At 44.8% G+C, this 23,440-nt stretch overlaps 1 protein-coding gene across 1 annotated transcript in view; it reads right to left on the reverse strand.

The window, feature by feature from the left end:
• The window catches only part of LOC126175366 (uncharacterized), a 557,388-nt gene that overhangs the window by 94,111 nt on the left and 439,837 nt on the right, over nucleotides 1–23,440 (reverse strand). Inside the window, exon 4 of the mRNA XM_049922132.1 lies at nucleotides 9,909–10,085. Coding sequence (XP_049778089.1) covers nucleotides 9,909–10,085 — 177 coding nt within the window. The remainder of the gene's footprint in view (nucleotides 1–9,908; nucleotides 10,086–23,440) is intronic.

A 23,440-nucleotide genomic window follows, 5' to 3' on the forward strand; every position in this document is an offset into this window, starting at 1 on the left:
GGAATCGGACACGAACCGCAATTGGAAGCCCTGACCTGGCCTGCCTATGCGAGAGATGACTGGGATGTGCACGAGAACTACGAACATATGCAACGTAACTGGCCAGCAGTTTTTCACGCCTCACTTGCAATGGAGGGACTCCAACCTCCACAAGGACGCTGGTCACCGGACTCTTCTTAAAACCTCCTGTCGCTAGGCGAACGCTACAGTGGTGCACTGGGTCGAGTAAACGCAACGCAGAGGGCGCCACCCAACCATAAACCAGACTCCCACAATCAAGGCGGGATTGAACAACGGCTCTGTAGAGCTGCAACAGCGTAGAGCGATCTGGATCCCAGTTGGTGTTGCTCAGGCAGCGGAGGGAATTGAGGTGCTGCCAGCACTTCCGCTGAGGATGCTAAGTCAATCGGGCGTCGAAAACCAGTCCTAAGAATCGATATATGTCCACTACAGTGAGTGAATCGTCATTAAGGTAAAGTTCTGGTTCTGGATGAACAGTACGACGCCGACAGAAGTGCACAACACACGACATTGCAGCCGAAAACTGGAAACCGTGGGTTAGAGCCCATGAGTGTCCTGTAGGCGCTGCTCAGCAACACCAGTTCTGGTGGAGCAGTACAAAATGCGTAAGTCGTCTGCATAGAGAGAAGGTGAAACGGACGGCCCTGCAGCTGCTGCTATACCATTAATGGCCACAAAAAATAGAGAGACACTAAATACAGAGCCCTGCGGGACCCCATTCTCCCGGATATGGAGGTAACCATGGGAAGCACTAACTTGGACACGGAAAGTACGAATTAACATTAAATTCTGGAGAAAAATCGGGAGCGGGCCTCTAAGACGCCACTCGTATAATGTGGCAACGATATCACGTCGACAGGTGGTTTCATACTTTTTCGTAAATCAAGAAGATGGCAACCAGGTGTTGGCATCTGGAAAAGGCTGTTCGGATAGCAGACTCGAGGGACACAAGGTTATCAGTCGTAGAGCGACCCTGGCGGGAGCCGCCCTGACGTGGAACCAGTAGGACACGTGACTCCAGGACCCAGCCCAACCTCCAACACACCATACATCGCAGCAGCGTACAAGCACGTTGGTGGGGCTGATGGGCCGATAGCTTTTCCACATGAAGGGGTTTTTTACCGGGTTTGAGCACCGGAATGATAGTGCTCTCCCGCCTCCCCCCACCCTAAAGAGCGAGGGATCGTGTTTTCTGCCACAGAAACGATTATTTTAGTCACCTGCTCAACCATCATATCTATGTTCCCATGTGTGGGAGGTTCAGTGGTGACAGCAGAGGTGAAAGTTTCCCTGTCCGCTTTGTTTAAAGCCCATCTGGCCAGGCATCCGTGGGCCTGACGCCAGGCCAGTGACAAGAAGATGGGGATGTGGTCACAACCACACAGGTCGCCCAGTGGAAAGCTGGGAAAAGTCCTGGGCTGCAGATTGATAAATCAATGGCCGAGTAACTACCATTTAAGAAGCAGAGGTCGAACTGAGACAGTAAAGTTTCGACATCTCTGCCTTGGCCAGTATGCACGGTGCCACCCCACAAGGGGGTTATGGGCGTTAAAATCTCCCAAAAGTAGGAAAGGTTTAGAGAGTTGGTCAATCATTGCAATTAATACCTTCAGGGGTACTGCACTGTCTGGACGAAGATATACATTGCAGACAGTTATTTCCTGCGTCGTCCGTATTCTGCCAGCCAAATCTTCAAGAGGGGTTTGAAAGGGCACGGGTTCATTACAGACTGAGTTTAGGACAAACGCAAACTCTACCTTACACCCGATCATAGTCGCTGTGGTTCCTGTAGTACCCTTATAGCCATAGAGGGCAGGGGTCCGCACTGCCGAGAACCAGGTTTCCTGGAGGGCAATGCAGAAAGCAGGTGTAAGCCTTAACAGTTGCCGTAGCTCAGCCAGGTGGTGGAAAAAACCGCCGCAATTCCAGTGGAGGAAGACGTCATCGCGAGACTGGGAAGGCGTGGAACATTCAACAAGGCAGTTTACACCTCAGGGTCACCTGCTACCACCGACTTTTTTCCTGAGCAGTCTATATCCATTGTGTCTGAGGGTCTAGCGATATCTAGGTCCTCAGTGGACGCCAGAGTCTCCTCCTCATCTGCAGACGCGGAGCTTGTAGGTAGCGGTGGTGTGGGTGCCACTGTATTTCCCTTCGTCTTGGGGACCTTCTTTTTGTATTTCTGTCGCTGCTCCTTGGGTTTCCCTGGCTGAGAGGAGTTCACTGATTCAGTCTTCGGGACTGACAATGATCAGTTGCTTTTGGGCTCTTCAGCCACTAGTTGGTGTCATCTTTCCCACTAGAAGAAACCTGGGAAGGGAGTGACCCAAGTGACCCCTTCCTAGCGAGAGGAGCTCAAGAAGACTTACGTTCTTCAGCTGAGAAGTTGGGACTGATATCTCCGATGGTGTGTGTGTGTGTGGGGGGGGGGGGGGGCGTGTCCCCCATCATCAAGGGGGCAGGTGCAGTCTTCCAGCTCGGAGACGTGACTGGGATTGGCAGAGCTAATGGGGCTACAACTGTTGTAGCAGCGGCGTAAGACGATGTCATACGTACAGGATGCAGTCGTTCATATTTCCTCTTAGCCTCAGTGTAGGTCAGTCGGCCCAGGGTCTTTCACTCCGTGATTTTCCTTTCTTTCGGGAGAATTCTGCAGTCAAGAGAGCAAGGCAAATGGTGCTCTCCACAGTTCACACAGATGGTATGCGGGGTACATGGAGTACTAGGATGTGATGGACGTCCGCCATCTCGACTCGTGACGCTGAAAGTACAGCGGGAAGACACATGGCCGAACTTCCAGCATTTAAATGGCCACATTGGGAGAGGGATATAGGGCTTTAAATCACAGCTGAAGATCAGCATCTTGACCTTCTCGGGTAACGTATCACCCTCGAAGTCCAAGATGAAGGCACCAGTGGCAACCTGATTATCCCTCGGAACCCAGTGGACACACCAAGCGAAATTTACATCTCGCCGCTGTAAATTGGCGCGCAGCTCATCGTCAGACTGCAAAAGAAGGTCCCTGTGGAATATGACATATTTAAGCTCTTATGAGGCGTGATAGTTTCAGAAACATCCCCAGCTTGTCACAAGCGAGTAACGCCCGTGACTGGGCAGAGGATGCTGTTTTGATCAAGACTGACCCAGAGCGCATTTTGGACAAGCCCTCCACCCCCCCAAACCTGTCCTCTACATGCTCAACAAAAATCTGAAGCTTCATCGTTATGAAAGATTCCCCATCAGCTCCCCCAACACGCAAGGTACTGAGGCCAACATGAGCCGCTGCCATCCTTAGACTGATATTCCTCTCATGGTGCAGCCAGGGAAGGAAACGATTTGGGGTCGCACTTCTGTGCGTTGATCTGTGCCTGTGAAAGCTTTGAGACTGCTGGTTTTGACCTCCAGCAAGAGATCATGTGCTACACTTCATCACGTGTCATCCACCCTGATGCCACCCACTCCAACCAGGGCCCCTCCATGGGCGCCACCCAGCCGCTGCAAAAGCCATCTGGTAGGATTGCCATTGCCAGGAGTCCAGATGCCCCAGGGTGATGGGCATCCACTCCTTGGCATACGTGGGGAATTAACGGCGCAGGCATCAGCAGAGCGATGCCTGTGTGGTCAGGGGGCAACAACCAACAGGATACATGGCGACCCCACCACAACGGATTGGCTACCATGCTGGATATCAGGTGCAACCAAGCAAACAAGTCTACTATCGCCGTCAGCACAGAATACTGTACTGCACTGTTGATGGAAAAAATACGCACCCAGGAGGGTGACCTCGCCCACCAATTGGAGAATGAGCAGAAGTGCAGACCCACGTCGACGAAGGTTGCGATACGTCTTAGTGCACGATGCACCATGTAAGGGGCCCATCCCCTATTGGCTCGCTCTTCCGGAAAATTTTGAAAAATGTAAGTCACACCCTACAGGGGACCATCACATAAAGGCCGAAACGTGTGAGACTCCTTTTAGTCGCCTCTTGGTTGGTTGGTTGGTTGGTTGGTTGAGGTTTAAGGGACCAAACAGCAAGGTCATCAGTCCCTTGTTTCAAATAGGCTCCATTCCGCTAATGGGACTTCGCAGTTAAGACAGAAAAATAAAACGGAAAAAGGTAAAAACGTAAAAGGGCAGTCATGTTGTCATTGGTAAAAAACAAAATGAGGGAAGTCGGCAAGAGAACGAACCCAGCACTATGCTGAAGCAGCATAGGCAAGACCACCTGTGCCGTAAAAGGTACAACTGCTAGAATGTAGACAGTACGTATGGGAATAGAAAGACTAAACAAGCCTTAAAAAAAGGGTAAAAACAGAGTGAAAGGGGAAGAAAAGATGATTTCGGTCAGGGAGGGGAATCGGGAATCTCCGAACACTGCTTACAGCGAGAGACACCCAAACACTCACGGCCCTGCCCCAACACCAGAGAGAGATTAAAAACCTTAAAACTGAGAATAAAAACCACTTTCCCGGAGGAAACCGAGAACCAGAGAGACCATCCGGGAATCGTCAGCCAACATCAGAGGTAAAGTGTGGGGGAGCCTATACTTAGCACGCAGAGCCAAAAGAAGGGGGCATTCAACCAAAATGTGGGCTACTGACTGGAAGGCTCCACAACCACTTAGTGGGCGTGGCTCATCACGCAAAAGAAAACCATGGGTCAGCCTGGTATGGCCAATGCGGAGACGACACAGTGTGGTCGTGTCCTTTCGGGAGATTAGTCGCCTCTTACGACAGTCAGGAATACCTCAGGCCTATCGTAGCCTCTGGGCCCGCAGGGGGTAGAGTAGGAAGTTTTTAACCGTTATCCTAACTTCAGAGTCAGCATTTGCTGGAAAGGTGGAAGAACGACATAGAGAGATACTAAGTTTACGCTCAATCTGAAGACATCACGACACATACAGAGGTAAAACCGCAACTGGGCTAAATAGTGGTTCATTTGAAAGCCAGACGTAAGCAACTTCGGCTGAACGAATGCCAGTGGAACTACTGCCTGTTCGTCCTATACGAATATGACACACACGAATCCTAACAGATTATTCCAGTGTATGAATCTGTGTCTTTTTGTTTTTTTTATTTATTCCACGTACGGTCAAAATTTGCGTGAAAACTACGCATACGCTGTCATAAAGGTCATGCGATAGCGATATGCACATATGTAGATGGCGATAGTATCGCGTACACTGGGTATAAAAGGGCAGTGCGTTGGTGGAGCTGTCATTTGTACTCGGGTGATGCATGTGCAACGGTTTCCGGCGCGATTAAGGCCGCACGATATGAATTAACGTACTTTGAAAGCAGAATGGTAGTTGGAGCTAGAAGCATCAGACGTTTCATTTCGGAAAGCGTTAGGGAATACAATATTCGGAGATCCACAGTGCCAAGAATGTGTCCGAAAACACCAAATTTCAGGCCTTAGCTCTTACCACGGACAGCGCAGTGGCCGGCGGCCTTCACTTAATGATCGAAAGCAGCGACGATTAGTCCGTGCTAACAGACAAGGAACACTGCGTGAAATAACTGCATAAATAAATGTAAGACATTTATCTGTTGGTGCAGTGAGGCGAAATTTGGTGTTAATGAGCTATGGCAGCAGATGACCGAGGGGAGTGCCTTTCCGAACAGCCTTATATCTCCTGCAGCGCATCTCGTGGTCTCGTGTCCGTATGAGTCCTGGTCAGATGAGTCCGCATTTCCGTTGCTTAGAGCTGATGATAGTGTTCGAGGATGGCGCAGACCCAGCGAAGCCATGGACCAATATTGTCAACACTATACGGTTCAAACTGGTGGTGGCTCCATAAGGGAATGGGCTGTGTTTACATGGAATGGACTGGGTCCTGCGGTCGAACCGAACCGATCATTGACTGAAATGGTTATGTTGGGCTACTTGGAGACCATTTGCAGCCATTCATGGATCTGATGTTCTCAAACAACGATGGAATTTTTATGGATGACAATGGCCCTTGTCCCGGGCCACAACTGTTCGCGACTGTTTTGAAGTACATTCTGGACAATTAGAGTACAAAATGCTGAACCGGCAACAACTTCGTGGCCATGGACGGCTACAGGGGCAGCATGGCTCACTATTTTCGCAGGGGCCTTCCAACCATTTGTTGATTTCACTCCATGTCGAGTTGCTGCAAAAGGAGGTCCGACACTATATTAGGAGGTATCGCATGACTTTTCTCATCTCAGTCTAAATTTATTCTTTCAATGAAGGAAACAGCTACCAGCCACAATTTATAATACTATTTATTTACGTAAATAGTTTCATAACCGGTTTATCTTCAGACGGCTATTCACATCAAGATTCACGTTTTTGTTTGATTTGCGATATCGCAACCTTTATGTGCATTTCCCATTTGACAATAGCTGTTCAATGGGTGTGGTGCTTTACGCAGTGTGGTTACATCAAAATCATGTAAGTGCTGCATATAGTCGTATCTACAGTATTTCGAGAATACAAGCCAAGAACATTCCAAGAAAATTACGCAGCATTTTCGACGGCCCCACCATCCCAAGAACATATCACAAGGGGGAATAACGAGCCAAAAACTTACCTACACTTCAAAAACTGTGCATCTTGAGACGAACAACTGTCTGAAGATCAACCTGTCGATTCGAAACCGCTTACAGCGCTATTTACGCAAATTAATAGCATTATCAATAGTGACTGGTTGCTGTCTTCACTGACAGAATCAACGTATGTTTTACACGGCCACTGTCTCAAAATGTCAGTTTTCGAAAGAGTAGCATATTATGTACATTTTGTGTGAAAATAAATATCACGAGTGTATGACATCTGACCAGTCTTTCAACTTTTTCTGAATTTCGGGATATCTGGATTTTCGATACAGTCGCACGCAGTCCGGATAAACGATGCTCTACTGTACACACACTACCTCATCAAAAGTATCCGGATATCCGTATTTAATGCGGAATTTGCCTCTATATGTCACGAGAAGCATACGCGCCAGTATAAAATGAGGTGAAGAGTACTGGTCTGTCAGTGTAGAAGAAGCAACAGCACAACGGCTCGGTGAGGAGAGCTCAGTGACTTCGAACATGGACACGTCACTTGGTATCACGCGAGTAACAAATCTGAGAGAGACGTTTCAACACTCCTGAAGCTGCTAAAGTCGGTTGCTGGTGATGTGATTGTGAAGCGGAAACGCGAAGGAGCAACCACAGCTACAGTAAGACCAAGCACATCTCCATTGCGCACAATGGAGGGTGTTTCTAAGAGATCGCAAGAAATCAGAGGAAGGAATCACTCGCCAGTTCCCAAGTTCAAATGATCAAATGTGTGTGAAATCTTATGGGACTTAATTGCTAAAGTCGCCAGTCCCTAAGCTTACACACTACTTAACCTAAATTGACCTAAGGACAAACACACATACCCATGCCCGAGGGAGGACTCGAACCTCCGCCGGGATCAGCCGCACAGTCCATGACTGCAGCGCCTCAGACCGCTCGGCTAATCCCGCGCGGCTAGTTCCGAAGTGCTACCAGAAAACCAGCTAACACAACGGATATGCGTTGAGAGGTAGAAAGAATCGATACTCTGGCCGTACAGCACCTAATAAGCCGTACATTTCAGTAGTCAACACGAACTGATTCCTGAGGTGGCAGAAAGAGCTACGGCACTGAACTGTGCATGAGTAGAAACGAGTCATTTGGTGTGATGAATCTCTGTGTACGCTGTGGCAACGGAAGGGTTTCTTGTCATGTGTGCTGCCAGCACTGAAATACGGAGGACGTGGTGTTAGGGTAGGATGGCATTTTTCCTGGCCAGGGTATTATCCTCGTATTGCGCTTCAGAAAACGTCGAATACAAGAGGATATGAATACATTTTAGAGAACTGTGTACTGCATACGGCAGAGGAACAGTTCGTTAATTGTTTCTACCAGCATGACAGTGCGTCGCGACATAAAACTGAATACGTGAGGTAATGGTTCGCGGACTCTAACATTCCTCAAGTGGACTGCTCTGCCCTGAGTTCCAACCTGAACCCAATGGAACACTTGTGCGATGAGATGGAACGTCGACTTCGCACCAGACCCCAGCGTCCAACAACAACACCTTCTCTGCTTTCAACTCTTGAGGAGTAGTGGGCTGCCGTTCTTCAAATGGTTTAAATGGCTCTAAGCACTATGGGACTTAACATCTGAGGCTATCAGTCCCCTGGACTTAGAACTACTTAAACCTAACTAACCCAAAGACATCACACACATCCGTGTCCGAGGCAGGATTCGAACCTGCGACCGTAGCAGCAGCGCGGATCCGGACTGAAGCGCCTAGAACCGCTCGGCCACAGCGGCCGGCTGCCGTTCTTCCACACACATTCAGACACCTCATTGAAAGTGTCCCCAACAGAAATCAAGCCACCAAGCTTACGTTAAGCACTATTTGAAGGTATACTTCTGATCAGACAGTTTATTCCTGCTACTGTTTTACTACTCGTATTTGGACGAAGAGATAGAACAGCTACGTTTTTTTCCTGAGTTCTGATCTCAGCTAATGTCCCTGTTGCAGTCTGTGGTGTAGAACAACACAAATGAGCACTGGGAGTGGCACAGAACACGCGCTGAAGCACTGTGCAGTAGATTTGGCCACTGTTTCTAAGTTTCGATACAGTGTATCGATACCTGGAACTGTTTCAGTGTTTCGGAACGGCTATGGTTCACTGTTTCGAAACAGTGGTGTTTCATTCCGCCCCTGTCTCGGATCTCGAGCCAGACACAGAAACTGTATCGTTGTTTCAAAATAAGACTGTTTCAGTCCACCTGCGCCTGGAACGGACTAATTGTATCGTAACAGTGATGTTTCATTCCGCTCTGTGTCGGACGAGATCCGGGCTCGGCACAGGTACACAACATACCCCTTCATGAAACACTTTCAAGAGTGTCGAAATCTTTTGATAAGCAATAGCATGAAGCTTAAGATATCCGAAAATAAAGCTTCGTTTCTAGCTGACTGTCCTATTCCGAAATGGCGTAACATCTGCTTTATAAACACTAACCAAACAATAAAACAACGCATACTATTCGCATTCAAAACAATAAATATGTGAATATCATTCAGTTAAATTACACTTTTTTTATAACATACGCTTCTCTGTTCATATACAGTAATCATATTAAGAAACGCAAGTAAGACTACAACATTTTAAATAAAAAAAGGCGTAGAGTGACAGTTATTAGACATGTACATAAATTTGATGTAGGTATAATTGCAAGCAATCTGTTTGACATATCACTGATAGTGTAATGGTGAACGGGAAGCATCGTAAATTTATAGTAACGGTTCGAAACACCTTGAAACACAAAAATTTTTTCTGTTATATTTTGTTATTTATTCGAATTATTTGGCGTTATTTGTGAGTCTATAGTCACTGTGTCTATTATCCACAATGATTCCCTTTGTGTGCATGGAAATTAGCAGGATGGGTATATTAGCCATACTAATGGAATGTGGGAATCCCAGTAGCATATCTGTTGTTTCTGCAGTTTGCTCCCGCCTCCAGTTCCGTTCGTGGTGGTTCTTCTGTCTTCAGCTAAGGCTTTCCTCAGCCAATTGAAAAGTATGAAAGTCACATGACACAAATGCAGCGCATTTGCTGCAGGAAATACGAAACTGCCAAGACGCCTAAGTGATAGTTTCATACTTTCTGCGTTATGATTTGTGTTTATATGGACATACTTTTACAGTAGACATTCAAGATGATAAAATGTGTATAGGTTTATTAGATTACAAAACACAAACTGTTTCACTGTTTCGAAACACCGTATCGAAACATTACATTGTACTGTTTCATTTGTTTCGAAACATTTACGTGTTTCAGTTTGCCCATCTCTACTGTGCAGTGCGGACGTGGCGTGACTCACCTCTGCGCGCCTCGGCGACGCTGCCGCCGTGCCCGGCCCAGAGCGGCCACGACAGCTGGTGCAGCTTGCGGTCGCCCTGCAGGCGGTAGTGCAGCAGCATCTGGCCCGTCCTCTGGTTCGACGTCAGCTGCAGCCACGGGCTCACCTTACCCGGCGAGTGCACCGACAGCAGCGTCCCTGCGGACAAGGCGGGGGCGGTGACACTGGCGAAGGTGTTCAAACAGCGTCAGAAAGGTGGAAAAAGCCACAGAGTCTGTAAGAGGGTAATTAGAAAGTTTTAATCATCGCACCGAAAAAGTCAAACTGCGAAGTGAAACTTGGCGATACTGATAGTCCCTGCCTACATTATTCATTCTTGTAGTTGACATTTTTCGCACGATGGGTAACTTGGCCTTCTGCGTCTACATCTGTATAACGAATCTGCAATTCACAATTGACTGCCTGACAGAGGGCAAGTTGAACCTATTTCATCCTGTTTCCCTACCGTTCTACTCTCTAACAGCGCACGGGAAAAACGAATTCTTAAATTTTTCCGTGCGAGCTCTGATTTTATTTTTTTTATTACAATCATGATTTCTCCGTATTTAGGTGGGTGTCAACAGAATATTTTTGCATTCGGAGAATAACACTATTCTGAAAATTCATCAAAAGATCTCACCGCAAAGAAAAACGCCTTTGTTTTAATAATTACCATCATAATTCGCTTTTCATATCCGTGGCAGTTGGTCCCCTATTACACGATAATACAATACGAGATGCCCTTCTCTTCAAGTTTTTCGACTTCCTCCGTCAATACTATCTGATGCGGATCGCACAGCACTACTCTAGAAGAGAGCAGACAAGTGGGGTACGGGTAGTCTCGTTCGTAAACCTGTGGCATCAGCCAAGTTTTCTGCCCACAAAGCGCAGTCTCTGGCTTGCTTTCATCACAAGCTTATCTATGTGATCGTTCCAATTTAAGATATTCGTTAAGTTTAATTCCTAGGTATTTAACCGAACTGGGAGCCTTTAGATTTGTATGTTTTATCGTATAGCCGAAATTTCACGGATTTTTTTTAAATTCATTTGGATGACCACACACTTATTATTTACAATCAACTGCTACTTTTTGTTGTGGCGTAGCAAGACAGCCACGCCACTCGGAGGTAGCCGAAAGGCACGCGTACACACACGCCGGCTGGCGTGAGTTCTGGAACAGGATACTTGGTGAATGCTAATAAGAAAAGTACGTCTCTAAGTTAATACTCAACTTTAATGCATCCTTGTGGTACATCGCTATTGACGATACAAATGAGTCTATCTCCAGATACGGTTAATTACAATCACTGTAAGGCTAATGGCGCCTTGCTAGGTCGTAGTCATGGACTTAGCTGAAGGCTATTCTAACGGTCTCTCGGCACATGAGAGAAAGGCTTCGTCAGTGTAGTCGCTAGCAAAGTCGTCGTACAACTGGGGCGAGTGCTAGTCCGTCTTTCTAGACCTGCCATGTGGTGGCGCTAGGTCTGCAAGTACTGACAGTGGCGACACGCGGGTCCGACATGTACTAATGGACCGCGGCCGATTTAAGCTACCACCTAGCAAGTGTGGTGTCTGGCGGTGACACCACACTTTTCACATCAAACAGATAACGTGCCTAAGTCGTTTGGCAATTGCTTTTATCTTCCGGTGACTTTACTAGATGGTAAATGAGAGTATCATTTCAAAAAATCGAAGAGCACTGCTGAGACTGTCTCCTAAATCGTTTACACACATAAGGAACAGCAGAGTTTCTGTCACACTTCTTTGGGGAGCACCGGAGATCACATCTGTTTTACTCTGTGACTTTTTGTCAGATACTCCGAACTGAGATCTTTCTTACAGGAAATCACTAATACAATCGCATAACTGGAAAGATACCCCGTAATGAAGTAATTGGATTAGAAGTCGCTTGCGAGGAACGGTGTAAAAAGGGAATATAGGGAATATGAGACGACCTGTGGGTATCACTTATTACTTCGTGGGATTAAAGACCTAACTGTGTTTCACAAGAGGATATTTTCTGAATCCGTGCTGACTGTGTCAAAAGGTAGTTTTCCTCGAGGTAACTGATAAATGTTCGAACACAATATACGTTCCGCTACAGCAAATATTCGTCAATGATATGGTTCTGTAATTATCTAGTTTACTCCTATTCCATTTTTTGAGTACTGATGTGATCTCTGCAAATTTCCAGTTATTAGGTACGGATCTTCCGCTGAACGGGCGGTTGTATACGATTGTCAACTACGGAGCTATTACGTCAGCATACTCTATAAGGTATCTAACTAGTATACAATCTGGACCGCAGGATTTACTTTTATTAAGTGATTTTAGCTACTTGCTACACCGAGATATCTGCTTCTATGTTACTCATGTTCTTGGTACGAATTCTGGAATATTTACTTTGTCGTCTTTGATGAAAGACTATCGGGAAACCATATATAGTAACTCTAGTGTAGTGGTACTGTCATCGGTAATATTAGCATCGCCTTCGCGCGGTGATTGTATTGATTGTGTCTTGCCGATCGTGTACTTCCCATACAAACCCAATCTCTTCGGATTTTCTGGCATATTCCCAGACAACATTTCGTTGTAGGAGCTATTTAAAGAATCTCGCATTGAAGTTCGCGCCAAATTTTGAGCTTCTGTAAAACTTCGCCAGTCTTTGCCTTGGTTGTAGACATCGGCATTTTCACCGTCAAGGAAATATTCCACCTCAAAAACTACTTCGTCGTCATTCTGGAAATGCCTGCCACGCAGCTATTACTTTGTTCGATGGATGCGGAGGATGTCACTGAGTGCACAGTTAGGAGAATACGGGGATGGGGATGAGGTAAAAGTCATACAACCGAGAGAACCAGGACGTCTAACTATGTCTTGTACCACGATTTGTTGTGATCGTCCTACGAATTCTCTCCAGCAATACGTCCTATAACGGTTTGTACCGAACGAATACAATTTGTTTAACACCTTCCTATGGATATCGCAAAAACCACTCAGCATCATCGGGTCTGACGATGGTTCGCCTTCTTAGATGATGGTGAATGCACATGTTTCGACTGCTTGCTTTGCTCTTTGGTCTCTGTGTCACATTGGTTCGCCGAGCGCTCGCCCCATAGTGATTAGGCGGCTGAAGTAATGATCTGGACTGTTGTGACGTAGCTGTGACATTTCCACTTCTGTCTAGGTTCGGAGAGCTTTCTGAGAGGGTGCGTCAGTGCAGACGAGGAACGTAACGGTCGCGAGCCTGCGTCGTCAAATACACCCGTGACTGATTTTTAACTTTTTCAAATATCGATTCAACTGTGGTGCGTCGTTGTCCGTCTACCTCGGCCTCGACTTATCTTGCGCTGCGAGAAGTGCAGGAAGAGACGGAATGGGATTCTGGAAGGTGACGGTAGGGGTGTAGAGCCAGGCTGACTCCAGTTTCTCGGTTGAGGATCCAAGGCGGGAACAGCCCGATTGAAGTGGCCCCACAGATTCGATTGGGTTTGAATCCGTTGAGTTTGGTAGCCAGGAAAGTACGGTATATCATCCTGGTGCTCTTAGAACCACGAGCGTACACTGTGAGACGCGTGACTGGTTGGACTGTCGTGTTCGTAGATGCCATGGTGCCGAGGAAAGATTCATACTTGTGTCTTGAACCACTGTGCTTTATAGAATGACGAAAAGTGTCACCAAAACATTTGCCAGATCGCAAGGCTCCTTCCTCCGGCCTGGACTCTCCGGACGATTGTTTGGTTTCAGACGTTTCACGCCGTACACACCAACGGCCATCTTCCCCACGGAACATAGACCGTGGTTCGTCTGAAAAGGCCACCTGTCGCCACTTAGTGGACATCCAGTTCCGCAGTACTGGCGTGCAAATTCCTGCCTTCGCCGCCGAAGAACAACCGTCAGCATGGGTGCACGAACCAGGCGTCTGCTGCGAAGGCCCAGACGCAGCAACTTTAGCTGAATGGCCGTTGAGTAGGCACTGTTGATAGCCCCCGTTGTCCATCTGGGCGGTCAGCTGCTGAACAGTTGCACACTTCTGCAGCCTTCCTTCACCTCTGCCATCTAAGGCCCGCAGTGCATCACAATTGTCTTGGCGCTGGCGCTGGCTTTGAGTAGCGCCATTTTGGCATGCACGGTGTACTTTAACCATCTTTCGGACGTCAGATAAATCGCTCCGTTTCCGCATTACGACAATGAATGCTCTGCTGCTCTGTTTTGCTTCGTGTTCCACCCCCGCCACCCCCCCCTCTCCCACCAGCAGCACCACTACCCGCCACACACACACACACACACACACACACACACACACATTATATATCGTCGGCTGCTAGTGGTGTCAGCTGCCGTCTGTGAGGGGTTATTGCACATTGACGTCGAACACAGGCGGTGGTCGTATCAATGTGACGGGACCGTATACAACAATGTAATTGTGCATTAATGACATACGCTTCCATCAACTCGGCATGAATCGTTGCAGCGCTGTCACTCTTTCTTCAAATACAGAAACTAATTAGTGGATGATGCCTCACTTTTTGAATTGGCTGCGTCATTCCGTTTTCGCTCGTCTAGCGGCGTGCTGCATTACTGTGGTGGCGCGGGGATTTCAATTTGTACTTCCAAACAAACATAAAACTAGTTAAGTAACTTTATTTTTAATTAAAACTTTATCATTAGTGCACTTCGTAGTAATGAAGTATATGAAATAATGCAAATTTACTGTAAAGCAGCCGCAACAAACAGAACGGAAAGAAGACTAATTTTCTGCAGCTAGGAACATCCATTCCAGTGTCATTAAAGAAGGGTCCGCAAACTGGAAACGATAAAAATACTGAAAACGGAATAGAAACGCGGTCCACTCCAAGTAACAGCAATACGCTGAGGAAAATCGGAGCTACGCTGCAAATTCAAGGCCCTAACGAACTCAATACGATAAACACAGCCATATATAGAGACTGTTACAATGCTCAGACATTTCCACTCAAAATTAACAGCAATAATCTCTGAAAAATCTCTGTTCTCGGTATTAGATAGTTTCTCGGAAAAGGGAATATATTCACAATCAGAATACAACCGCTATACTACCCACTGCAAGAGGATGAATAAATCAAAGGGACGTAAGAAGCAAAGCAAAGACAACGGGGAAGTAGTGGTAATATGAAACACTTTTTCGTTTAAAACGAAATACTGAATTCAAAAGTGCCTGTTCCAACAAAAATGTCATATATCTCAGTTTATTTACGTATTGTAAATGATCGATAAATGAGCAAGTTCAATAAACACAATAGATTTTTAGCTCGATGTAGATTATGAACTTTTTCGTGTGCGGTAGTAATAAGAAACAGGTTTTCTAGCTCATTTTTCAAGCGTTAAAGTATTTACATTTATATCCTTTATAGCCACCTTTCTCAAGTGTGTATTTTTTGATATATCGAAACATCTTGTTACTTCATTTAGTGTTTTAGCTTTATCCCTGACAACCGTTAATGCTTGAACCTTATCTTCAGGGCGCCATTTCTGTCGCATTCCTCTTTTTCCGTACCATAACCTGCTTCTTGGCATGGTGACACCTACTATACAAAAGAGGGGTTGTACTGCGGAACAGCGTGTGTCATAACTCCATCGAATGCCATTCACAAAACTTAATCATTGAAACTAGAAATTCGATAAACAATTTCAAATAAATAAATTTATCATTTGTAGGTTTAATTCTGTTACCAAGTAGTACATAGAAAGAGTATGTTAATTTGTATATAAGGGTAGCAGAAAAAAAATCTGAATCTAACCTTGCAAAAACTTTTGGAAGTTAAAGAACAAAGTGCGTCTGCTGACGGCCATAAACAACGTGATACTGACCTCTGCTGCCTCTATTGGCTGAAACACATTACGCTTGCGATAACTGAAGGTGCAGGCAAATGGCATCAGTGGTCTGCAAATACAATGGCGTTTCATATTACAATCCCTTTTCATATTATCACTATCTCCCCTATTATTAAATAGGACGTGGAAATCAAAAGAGGTGTTCCCATGTTGCCTAGTTAACAAGTTTCTTTCATCATGTACACCACAGTAATATTCAACTGCGTTCATTAGAAACTAAATTCGTCACGTTTTTTATGAAAGAGATGCGTTAAATCTACAGTGAAATAAATTTTAAGAGGAAGTCAGGGTAAAATCATTTTACAGTCAGCTAATAAAAGTACTCAGATGGAACAAAAGGCAAGGAAAATATCCATATCTTCACACAGGCCACATTTACATAAAAGTACACCTTAAATTGGCCACCAGTGTTCCCGCTAGGTCATTAATCAGATCATCGTGACAACTGCAAAGCTAAACAAAATTCGAGAGCCAGTCAAATGAAAAGCGACAGACGGAAAAACACTAAGTAAACTGTTTATTATTTCGAAAGTAATCGCCTCAGCTGAATGTATTTCTCTCACTGTGAGGACAGACGGTCCATGGTCTCATGGGAAAACTTTTCGGTTGTATTCGGAATCATAACTGCATCCAGACGTGCACCTCTTCGCCCAAAGCAAATCGACGGCGGCGAATATCTTTCTTCTGGGCTCCAAAAGTAATGAAATGGCATGAGAGAAATCGGGACAGTCTAGAGGAAATATAAATGACCCGAGTGAAACTTCTGCAGCGCAGTCGAAAGAACAGGCACGCCAGCTCTGGGAAGTCACGATGACTTTTTCCTTTGACTCCAAGGACCCGCTGGTCACCGACTTCCTGGAACACGGCGACAGAATTAACGCACAGCTCTAAGTGGAAACTTCGCAAAAATTGAAGCTCGCCATGAAGTCCAAACTTTCAGGAATATTGACGGACGGGATAATTCTTTTGCAGGATAATCCCCGCAATAAGCTGCCAAGGTCATTTTCACTATCCTGCAGTAGTTTCGCTGGGAAGCCCTTACACATCCATCATACAGACCCGATCTCTCCTCGTGCGATTTCCCTATTTTTAGATCCCTGAAGAAAGACATTCGTGGCCGTAGATTAACTTCGGAGAGGTGTACGTCAGGGTACAATCATGGTTCAGCAGACAGAAAACATTTTTCCACGACGGCATTCACCATCTTGTCTCGCAGAGGAATAAATATCCCAGAGGAATAAATATCCCAGAGGAATAAATACATTAACAGTTATGATGATAACTTTTGAAATAATACACTGTTGTCTTATTTTTTTCATCCATCCCGTTTTTATGCACCCGTCCCCTTATAAATCTGACATCCAGTAGTCAACGTTAAACTTGTACCGTGGCGGATATCGCGACAAAGAAGTTCGCACATGGAGAAAACTATGTCTTTATTAACTCAAAATACGCCAGTGATAAGGCAAAAAACTAATCCCATCCAATATGCAGGATTATAGATACAGGATTTGTTAAAACCAGAAAATAAGTTTTATTTTTGCACCAAAACAACATAATAACGTGCTAATAGCAAATATGGTACATTTGACAATTAGAAGGCAAAGAAATAATCACAGATTTACTGAAGCACATCAAAACAGAACTCAAAACTCTACGACGGTGAACAACATGTAAAATCAAATTTAAAATCTGTCTGGACGTTCTTTGTTCTGAAGAATAGCAGGCATACTGAAAAAATGTGATGAATTGCCTCCTTGGAATGAACAAATCGGTCATAGAGTCTCGATCTCTTTCTACCAAATGAGTGATGCATTTACTCTTATATTATAGGCATGTATAGATAAGGGAGTCTATGTACACATTTTCATCAGATTTCAGCATGACCAGAGTTCACTTCGAAGCAGAGCTCGGTTCATTGATGAGCAACCCCGAATACATTCTGAAGCGTATCATGTGAAATAGCTGCTTCAATCCCTTACGTCCTGGAGATGCGTTACCTTTGTTTTGTATACCCTTGATTTTATGTACCCTCAAGCGAAGAAAACGAAGGATGTCAAATCAAGTGTACGCGACGGTCACAGTCTTGCTGATCCTCTGCCTGTCCGTTTGTTGGCCAATCTTCGATCTAAGTACTCCCTTATTATTAGAATAAAGTAAAGGGTGCTCCATTCTGTTGGAACGAAACAGTGTCAGCAGTATCTTCTTGCTAAAGCCGTGGTTGCAGGAACTGCTGCAGCATATTAAGTCTCTTTCGTAAAAATAAAGGGTCCATAGACTGTAGTCCTCGCATATCCAAGCTAAACATTCACTTCTGACGTGTCTGTTTGTTGTCCAGTGGGGTAGCGTGAGGTGGCTAGTTACTCCATATGCGGCAATTATGTTTCTTAACTTTTCCGCAAATATGGAAAGTAGCCTCATCAGTAAACAAAATGTGATCCATGAGGTATTCGTTGTGTGCAGATTCAGTGAAATCTTAATACGCAGCTTGGCAAGTTGTGTATCTTCTAGTGAAGCGCCTGAATGTGGTACGTTTTTTTTCTTTGGCGCAAAGTGTAAAGCTTTCAGACTCCATTTTGGCAAGTCTACCTCGTTCCTTAAACGAAGAGTTGGCTCCAGCTTTCGATCTCTCATTCGCTGAACTATCTTTTACTGTACGTGACGCCTGGCTTCTGAAATATCCGACTGAGCTAATGTTGTTCCTCCAGAGAAAATAAGCCGTGCAACGCGCGCTAAGAACGTTTTTCTATGGAAGGTCTTTATTGTCCTGAAAACAAAAAAGGATAACCAACTGGCCCCCGCCTATCACCGAAATGTGATTATAAGTACATATTATGTGACTGCATGGTCATGCTAGATTAATTCTTGGATTCACAGAAAAACTGCATAAGAAGTACATATAGTGTGACAACTTCAATATAGAACTCCAAACATGTTACAACGTACACAGTTAAAATTCACACTGGAAAAATTCCAGTTTTGGTTGGTTGGTTGTTTTGGGGAAGGAGACCAGACAGCGAGATCATCGGACTAGGGAAGGACGGGGAAGGAAGTCGGCCGTGCCCTTTGAAAGGAACCATCCCGGCATTTTCTCCAGTTTTGGCTACCAGGTGCAAGCCTGGCGCTGCGAACGCAAGAAAGACACACACAAAAATTTCCGTATTTATTGGGCTAGGAACGGGACGTGGATAGAAGAGGTCAAACAAGTGAGGGAAATATAACGTTAATGTTATAAACCGCCGCCTACACCATTTGTTCAATATGAGCACCGAATACATCTAAGAGATGCTGAACAGCGCCAGATTTGCACCTGGACGCAAAAAATGGAACTAATTTTTTCCAGCGTAAACCGGTTCCCCATTAACGCATTAGTCTATCTACCAAGTTTCAATGCCATTCTATAACTGCAGTCTACATTGGACCTCTATGAATAGCTACACTTTTACTATAACCACACGATATAAAAACCCCACTGGCGCCAGTCGTTCTTGCACCACTGCAGCATCCGTGAGCGCGCGAATACCATTCCTGGCCAGTGGTAGGAAAAATGGGGGAATGGGGAAGCAGGCACAGAGAAGAACCTCTGACTTCGCATGATTCCCACGGCCTTGTAGGGCTCGTATGGTTAGTTATTTACCAGTATATCCCCGATTCTTTAAAGCTCGAATGTATCAAACAACTTCAAAGTACTGATTACTTCACAAATTTGTTAATATGTTAAATATTTCGCGTGAAGCACATAAGCAAGAAAAAGTTTAGGTAAGGTTTGAAGTTATTTTGAAAGTTTGTTGGACGTCGCTAAGTGCTCTCATTATTGGATGAGTAGTTTGGATAATTTGCGCTCCGTTTTAGGCAAACTTTAGTTTTTCCAAGCATCTAAATGTTTATGAAGTCATTATCTCCTGAACTCTGTGTCTTCCAATGATATAATTTTGCAGGAAAATTCAGTTGTGAATGTGTATACTGACAGCAAAACGTGTTGCGAATGGGGTTAGTAGTAAATAAGTACCAGATGGAAACGTCGTAAGAGAAGCTCAAGTTCTACTGCGGTAAGTGCGAAAATTTAGGGCGCTGTAATCTTTTTCATTTTCCGAGGTGTGTCAGCGAGAGAAAGTTCGTAAAGGTTTGAAATTAAGTGAGACGCTTGTCGGCAGTCACTAAGCGCTCTCATCCTCAAATGCTGAATGAATATACTCTGGGCAATTTGCGCGCCGCGAGTTATGGTACCTCAAGACATGTGCAGAGTTTCTAAGTGTTGTATTTGTATTAAACGACAGTATAGTTCCAGAGGCCTTTCCAATTCTCAAATATCCATGATGCATATAAACATCACAGAAATTTCAGAGCTGAAAAGGTCCCTGGAACCATATAGTTTCATTTGATTAAAGGACCTGTGCCTGGATTTCAGACAGGATCCCGAATTTAATTTGATTCTGAGGTGATATCACAATACAGTTGGACAGCCTCTGCAATGCTGTTTGAGTTTAGGCGCAGTACCGAATGAGCTGAGGTGTAAATGGGGACTTGGGCTGAGGAGGCAGGCGTGGTAAGGTCGTCCGTGCAGTAGTGCAAAGTAGAGATGGGTCGTTCGCGAACTAACGGGTCCAAAGGAACGGTTCCCCCTGACGAACGGAACGAGCGAAGAACGAATTCTATGGGACAGTCTTTCATAGTTCACTTCGGTCGTGGATTTCTATTTACAGTTCCCGGGAACGGGAAACGACCTGTCTCGTTCCCGCAGCGGCACATCGGCCGGTCTCGTTCCAGCCTCGGTCCCGTTCCCGTATGTCTGTCTGTCTCGGTCGGCCGGACTCTTCCTCCTTCGCGTGGCCACTCGTCACAGTTCCACTGCCGACTGTCATAGTTGGCTCAGTATCGAGTTGTTCGTTTCGTTGGCTGCGCACGCCCACTCTAGATCAGTTTCAAACCTTTTTTGAGCTCTGAACTTGTGGTTCTTTTCGTATTATATTCAGCGTCCATGACCGGTACTTAAAATGTATTTTATAGTTACGTAAATTACATAAAAATTACATGGTATGTAATACATACATTTTTTAGGCAACAAGACGGCGTATCAGCTTGCTTCACTATTTACATAAATAGCGGAAGAAATACTTGTAAAAAGGCAAGTTTTTTTGTTATTACACATGCAGAGGAAGTCGGCATGGCACACACGAGTGGCCATTTTCAAGTTTTCTTTGACCCAAGGTAAAAGGGCATGTTCATTGTTATGGAAGGCAGACAGCGTTCCATAATCGAGTGCCTGGTGTCACATTTTGTAAAGAGAATATGATAACTTCTACTTTATTACTTCAGTGGTACAGGGTGGCGCACGAAAAAACGTGCCCCGAATACTGGACTTGTTTGAAGTTGTTGTTTGCATTAGCTATTTTGTTAGTTCTTTACTGCCTAATTATTACATTTTTATCTATTCTGCTCGTAGCGGTCAACAAATTGTGCAGTCTGTACTGGGGCCGGTTTCTCGCGCGCCACCTTATGTTATTTCACTGCGATTAGCCACATAACGCTGGAATTGGCTAAACGAGAGGCTTTGCAGAATCACGAAAATTATAAGTATGTGAGAATTCTGTTATGAATAAAAACTCTGTAGTCCAGGGGGGGGGAGGCCCTCTTGGCGCCTTCCATCTGCAGTCACCTATGCTACTAATTTTTCGGGAGAACCATATAACAAGCACAAATGAACGGTGAACGAGTAAAAATGAACGGTTCCCAAAAAAGAGCGATCACCAGTGAACTAGTTCACAAGGATGAACGAGTTTGTCCATCTCCCGTGCAAAGCCACTGTGTGAGGGTGGCCAAGTGGTTAGCACATCTGAACAGTGAGCAGAACACCTGGGTTCGAATCCTCGACTTCGTACAAATTTTCATTCGCCACTTCACTTCATACTCTTGTCTTACTGTGTTACAGATTAACATAATATTATACCTTTTACTGACCGGATTACGACAGCATTTTTAATTTTTAAATGCGGTCAATAACTGTATGAAATACTGAAAACAAGGTATTTTTAGTCTTTGACGCCTTTAGATAGGCAACCTGTAATTTGGATTCGGTGATGGTGCATCGGTTTAGTCATTTAGTAATACTGGTTCATACACGGGGCGTTTTCCAAAGACATGTTAGAGTAACTAGTGCTTAATGAAGTAGTACTTTTGACTGAAAGAGACTTGGGTTAAGTACTTTTAACGATTCATACTGAGTCCACGAAGGAGTGTCTGGACGAGTAGCTATCCCACAGGAGAACAGGGACAGACATTTTACGTCGGGCTCAGTTACTGAGCACTCCTCGGAACGTGACATTACCTGTTACTGGGGTGGTTGCCGTGAAGGCACTGACACGCCCCGTGGGTTTGGAATGTTTGCCTTTGTCGCCAGCGTGGAGATGAAGGGCTTATCTTCAGCAATTCGTGGGAAGAGCGTCGTTTTGGAGTTTCACAATTCACCCTTAATGTTGTGCTCAGAGTTCGGTACGCTCATTTAACATTTAGGGGTTTGCCGGTTACCTCTCTTATTCATTCTGTAACATTAAGTGGGAAATAACAATGCAAGAAATTCTGTCGTGAGCACCTCTCACCAGAGAAGCGCTATTAGGGGGCGGAAAGGGATGAGCATTAAGAATTTCCTCCCTTTAAGCCACAAGCGAATATTTCTGCACTCTAGGGCTGAATGGCTGGAAGTCCTTGACGTTTCATTACAAAATTTCGGAAATTACTTGGACCTAGCGAAACATGGGAGGCTATAGGGTAGCTATGAAGCAGTGGTTCTCTTTTTTTTTTTTGTGACATAGCTCTTTACAAAGTCCTAAAATAAGCAAAATCCGGTTTTAAGATCATTCTTTAATTACAATCCTTTGCTGAAAATATACAAAAATAGGTACATCATACGCTACTGATATCTACAACAAAATACAAAAGAAGCAGCAATAATACAATACATAACACTGCATGGAATCCACTGTAGATTGCTGAAATTGTTCTCAATAATGAAAGATATGAAATCGCTTTTTTTTTAAATTTAGACTAATGTAGGGCTTGATAGAAGAGAACTGAAGACGCATGTCAGATTCAGCATCCAGTCTACTGCGATATTTTGTCTTTATAGCTGCATAAACTGAGAATACTGTTTCACACAAGTATGTTGCTGGGAATGGGAAAATGGTCAGAATCTGTGGATATTCATCACGAAACCTGAACCCTGCATCAAAAATCATTAAGTGAACTGTTTTGATCAATGATTTTAAGTTTGAGTCTGGTTAAAAAAATGACTAGGTGACTGTCGGTTTCGAGCATTGAGGGTTCCGTGCAAACTTAATTATGTAGACAGTTTATCCATCCCAGGAATCGAGGGTATTGACGATTTTTGTCTGTTAGCGGCACTGACAACGGCAAGATATCGATCCCAGGGATTCCAGGACTTTCGAGAAAGTTTTAATTTCAAGTCTAAAGTCTGATAACAAATGACAAAAGAAATATTTTTTCGTGTGGTATAATTACATATTAGCAATTACGGACTTTCCCTTTGTTTTACTGTGAAAGTTTGATTATTGTCAACTTTCATGAGTCTATGTCAACGTAAACTATCTTACAGGTTTTGATGAGCGAGTTTCGAGCATAAAAAT

This window comes from Schistocerca cancellata, chromosome 3, assembly GCF_023864275.1.
Source record: "Schistocerca cancellata isolate TAMUIC-IGC-003103 chromosome 3, iqSchCanc2.1, whole genome shotgun sequence".
Classification (NCBI taxonomy): domain Eukaryota; kingdom Metazoa; phylum Arthropoda; class Insecta; order Orthoptera; family Acrididae; genus Schistocerca; species Schistocerca cancellata.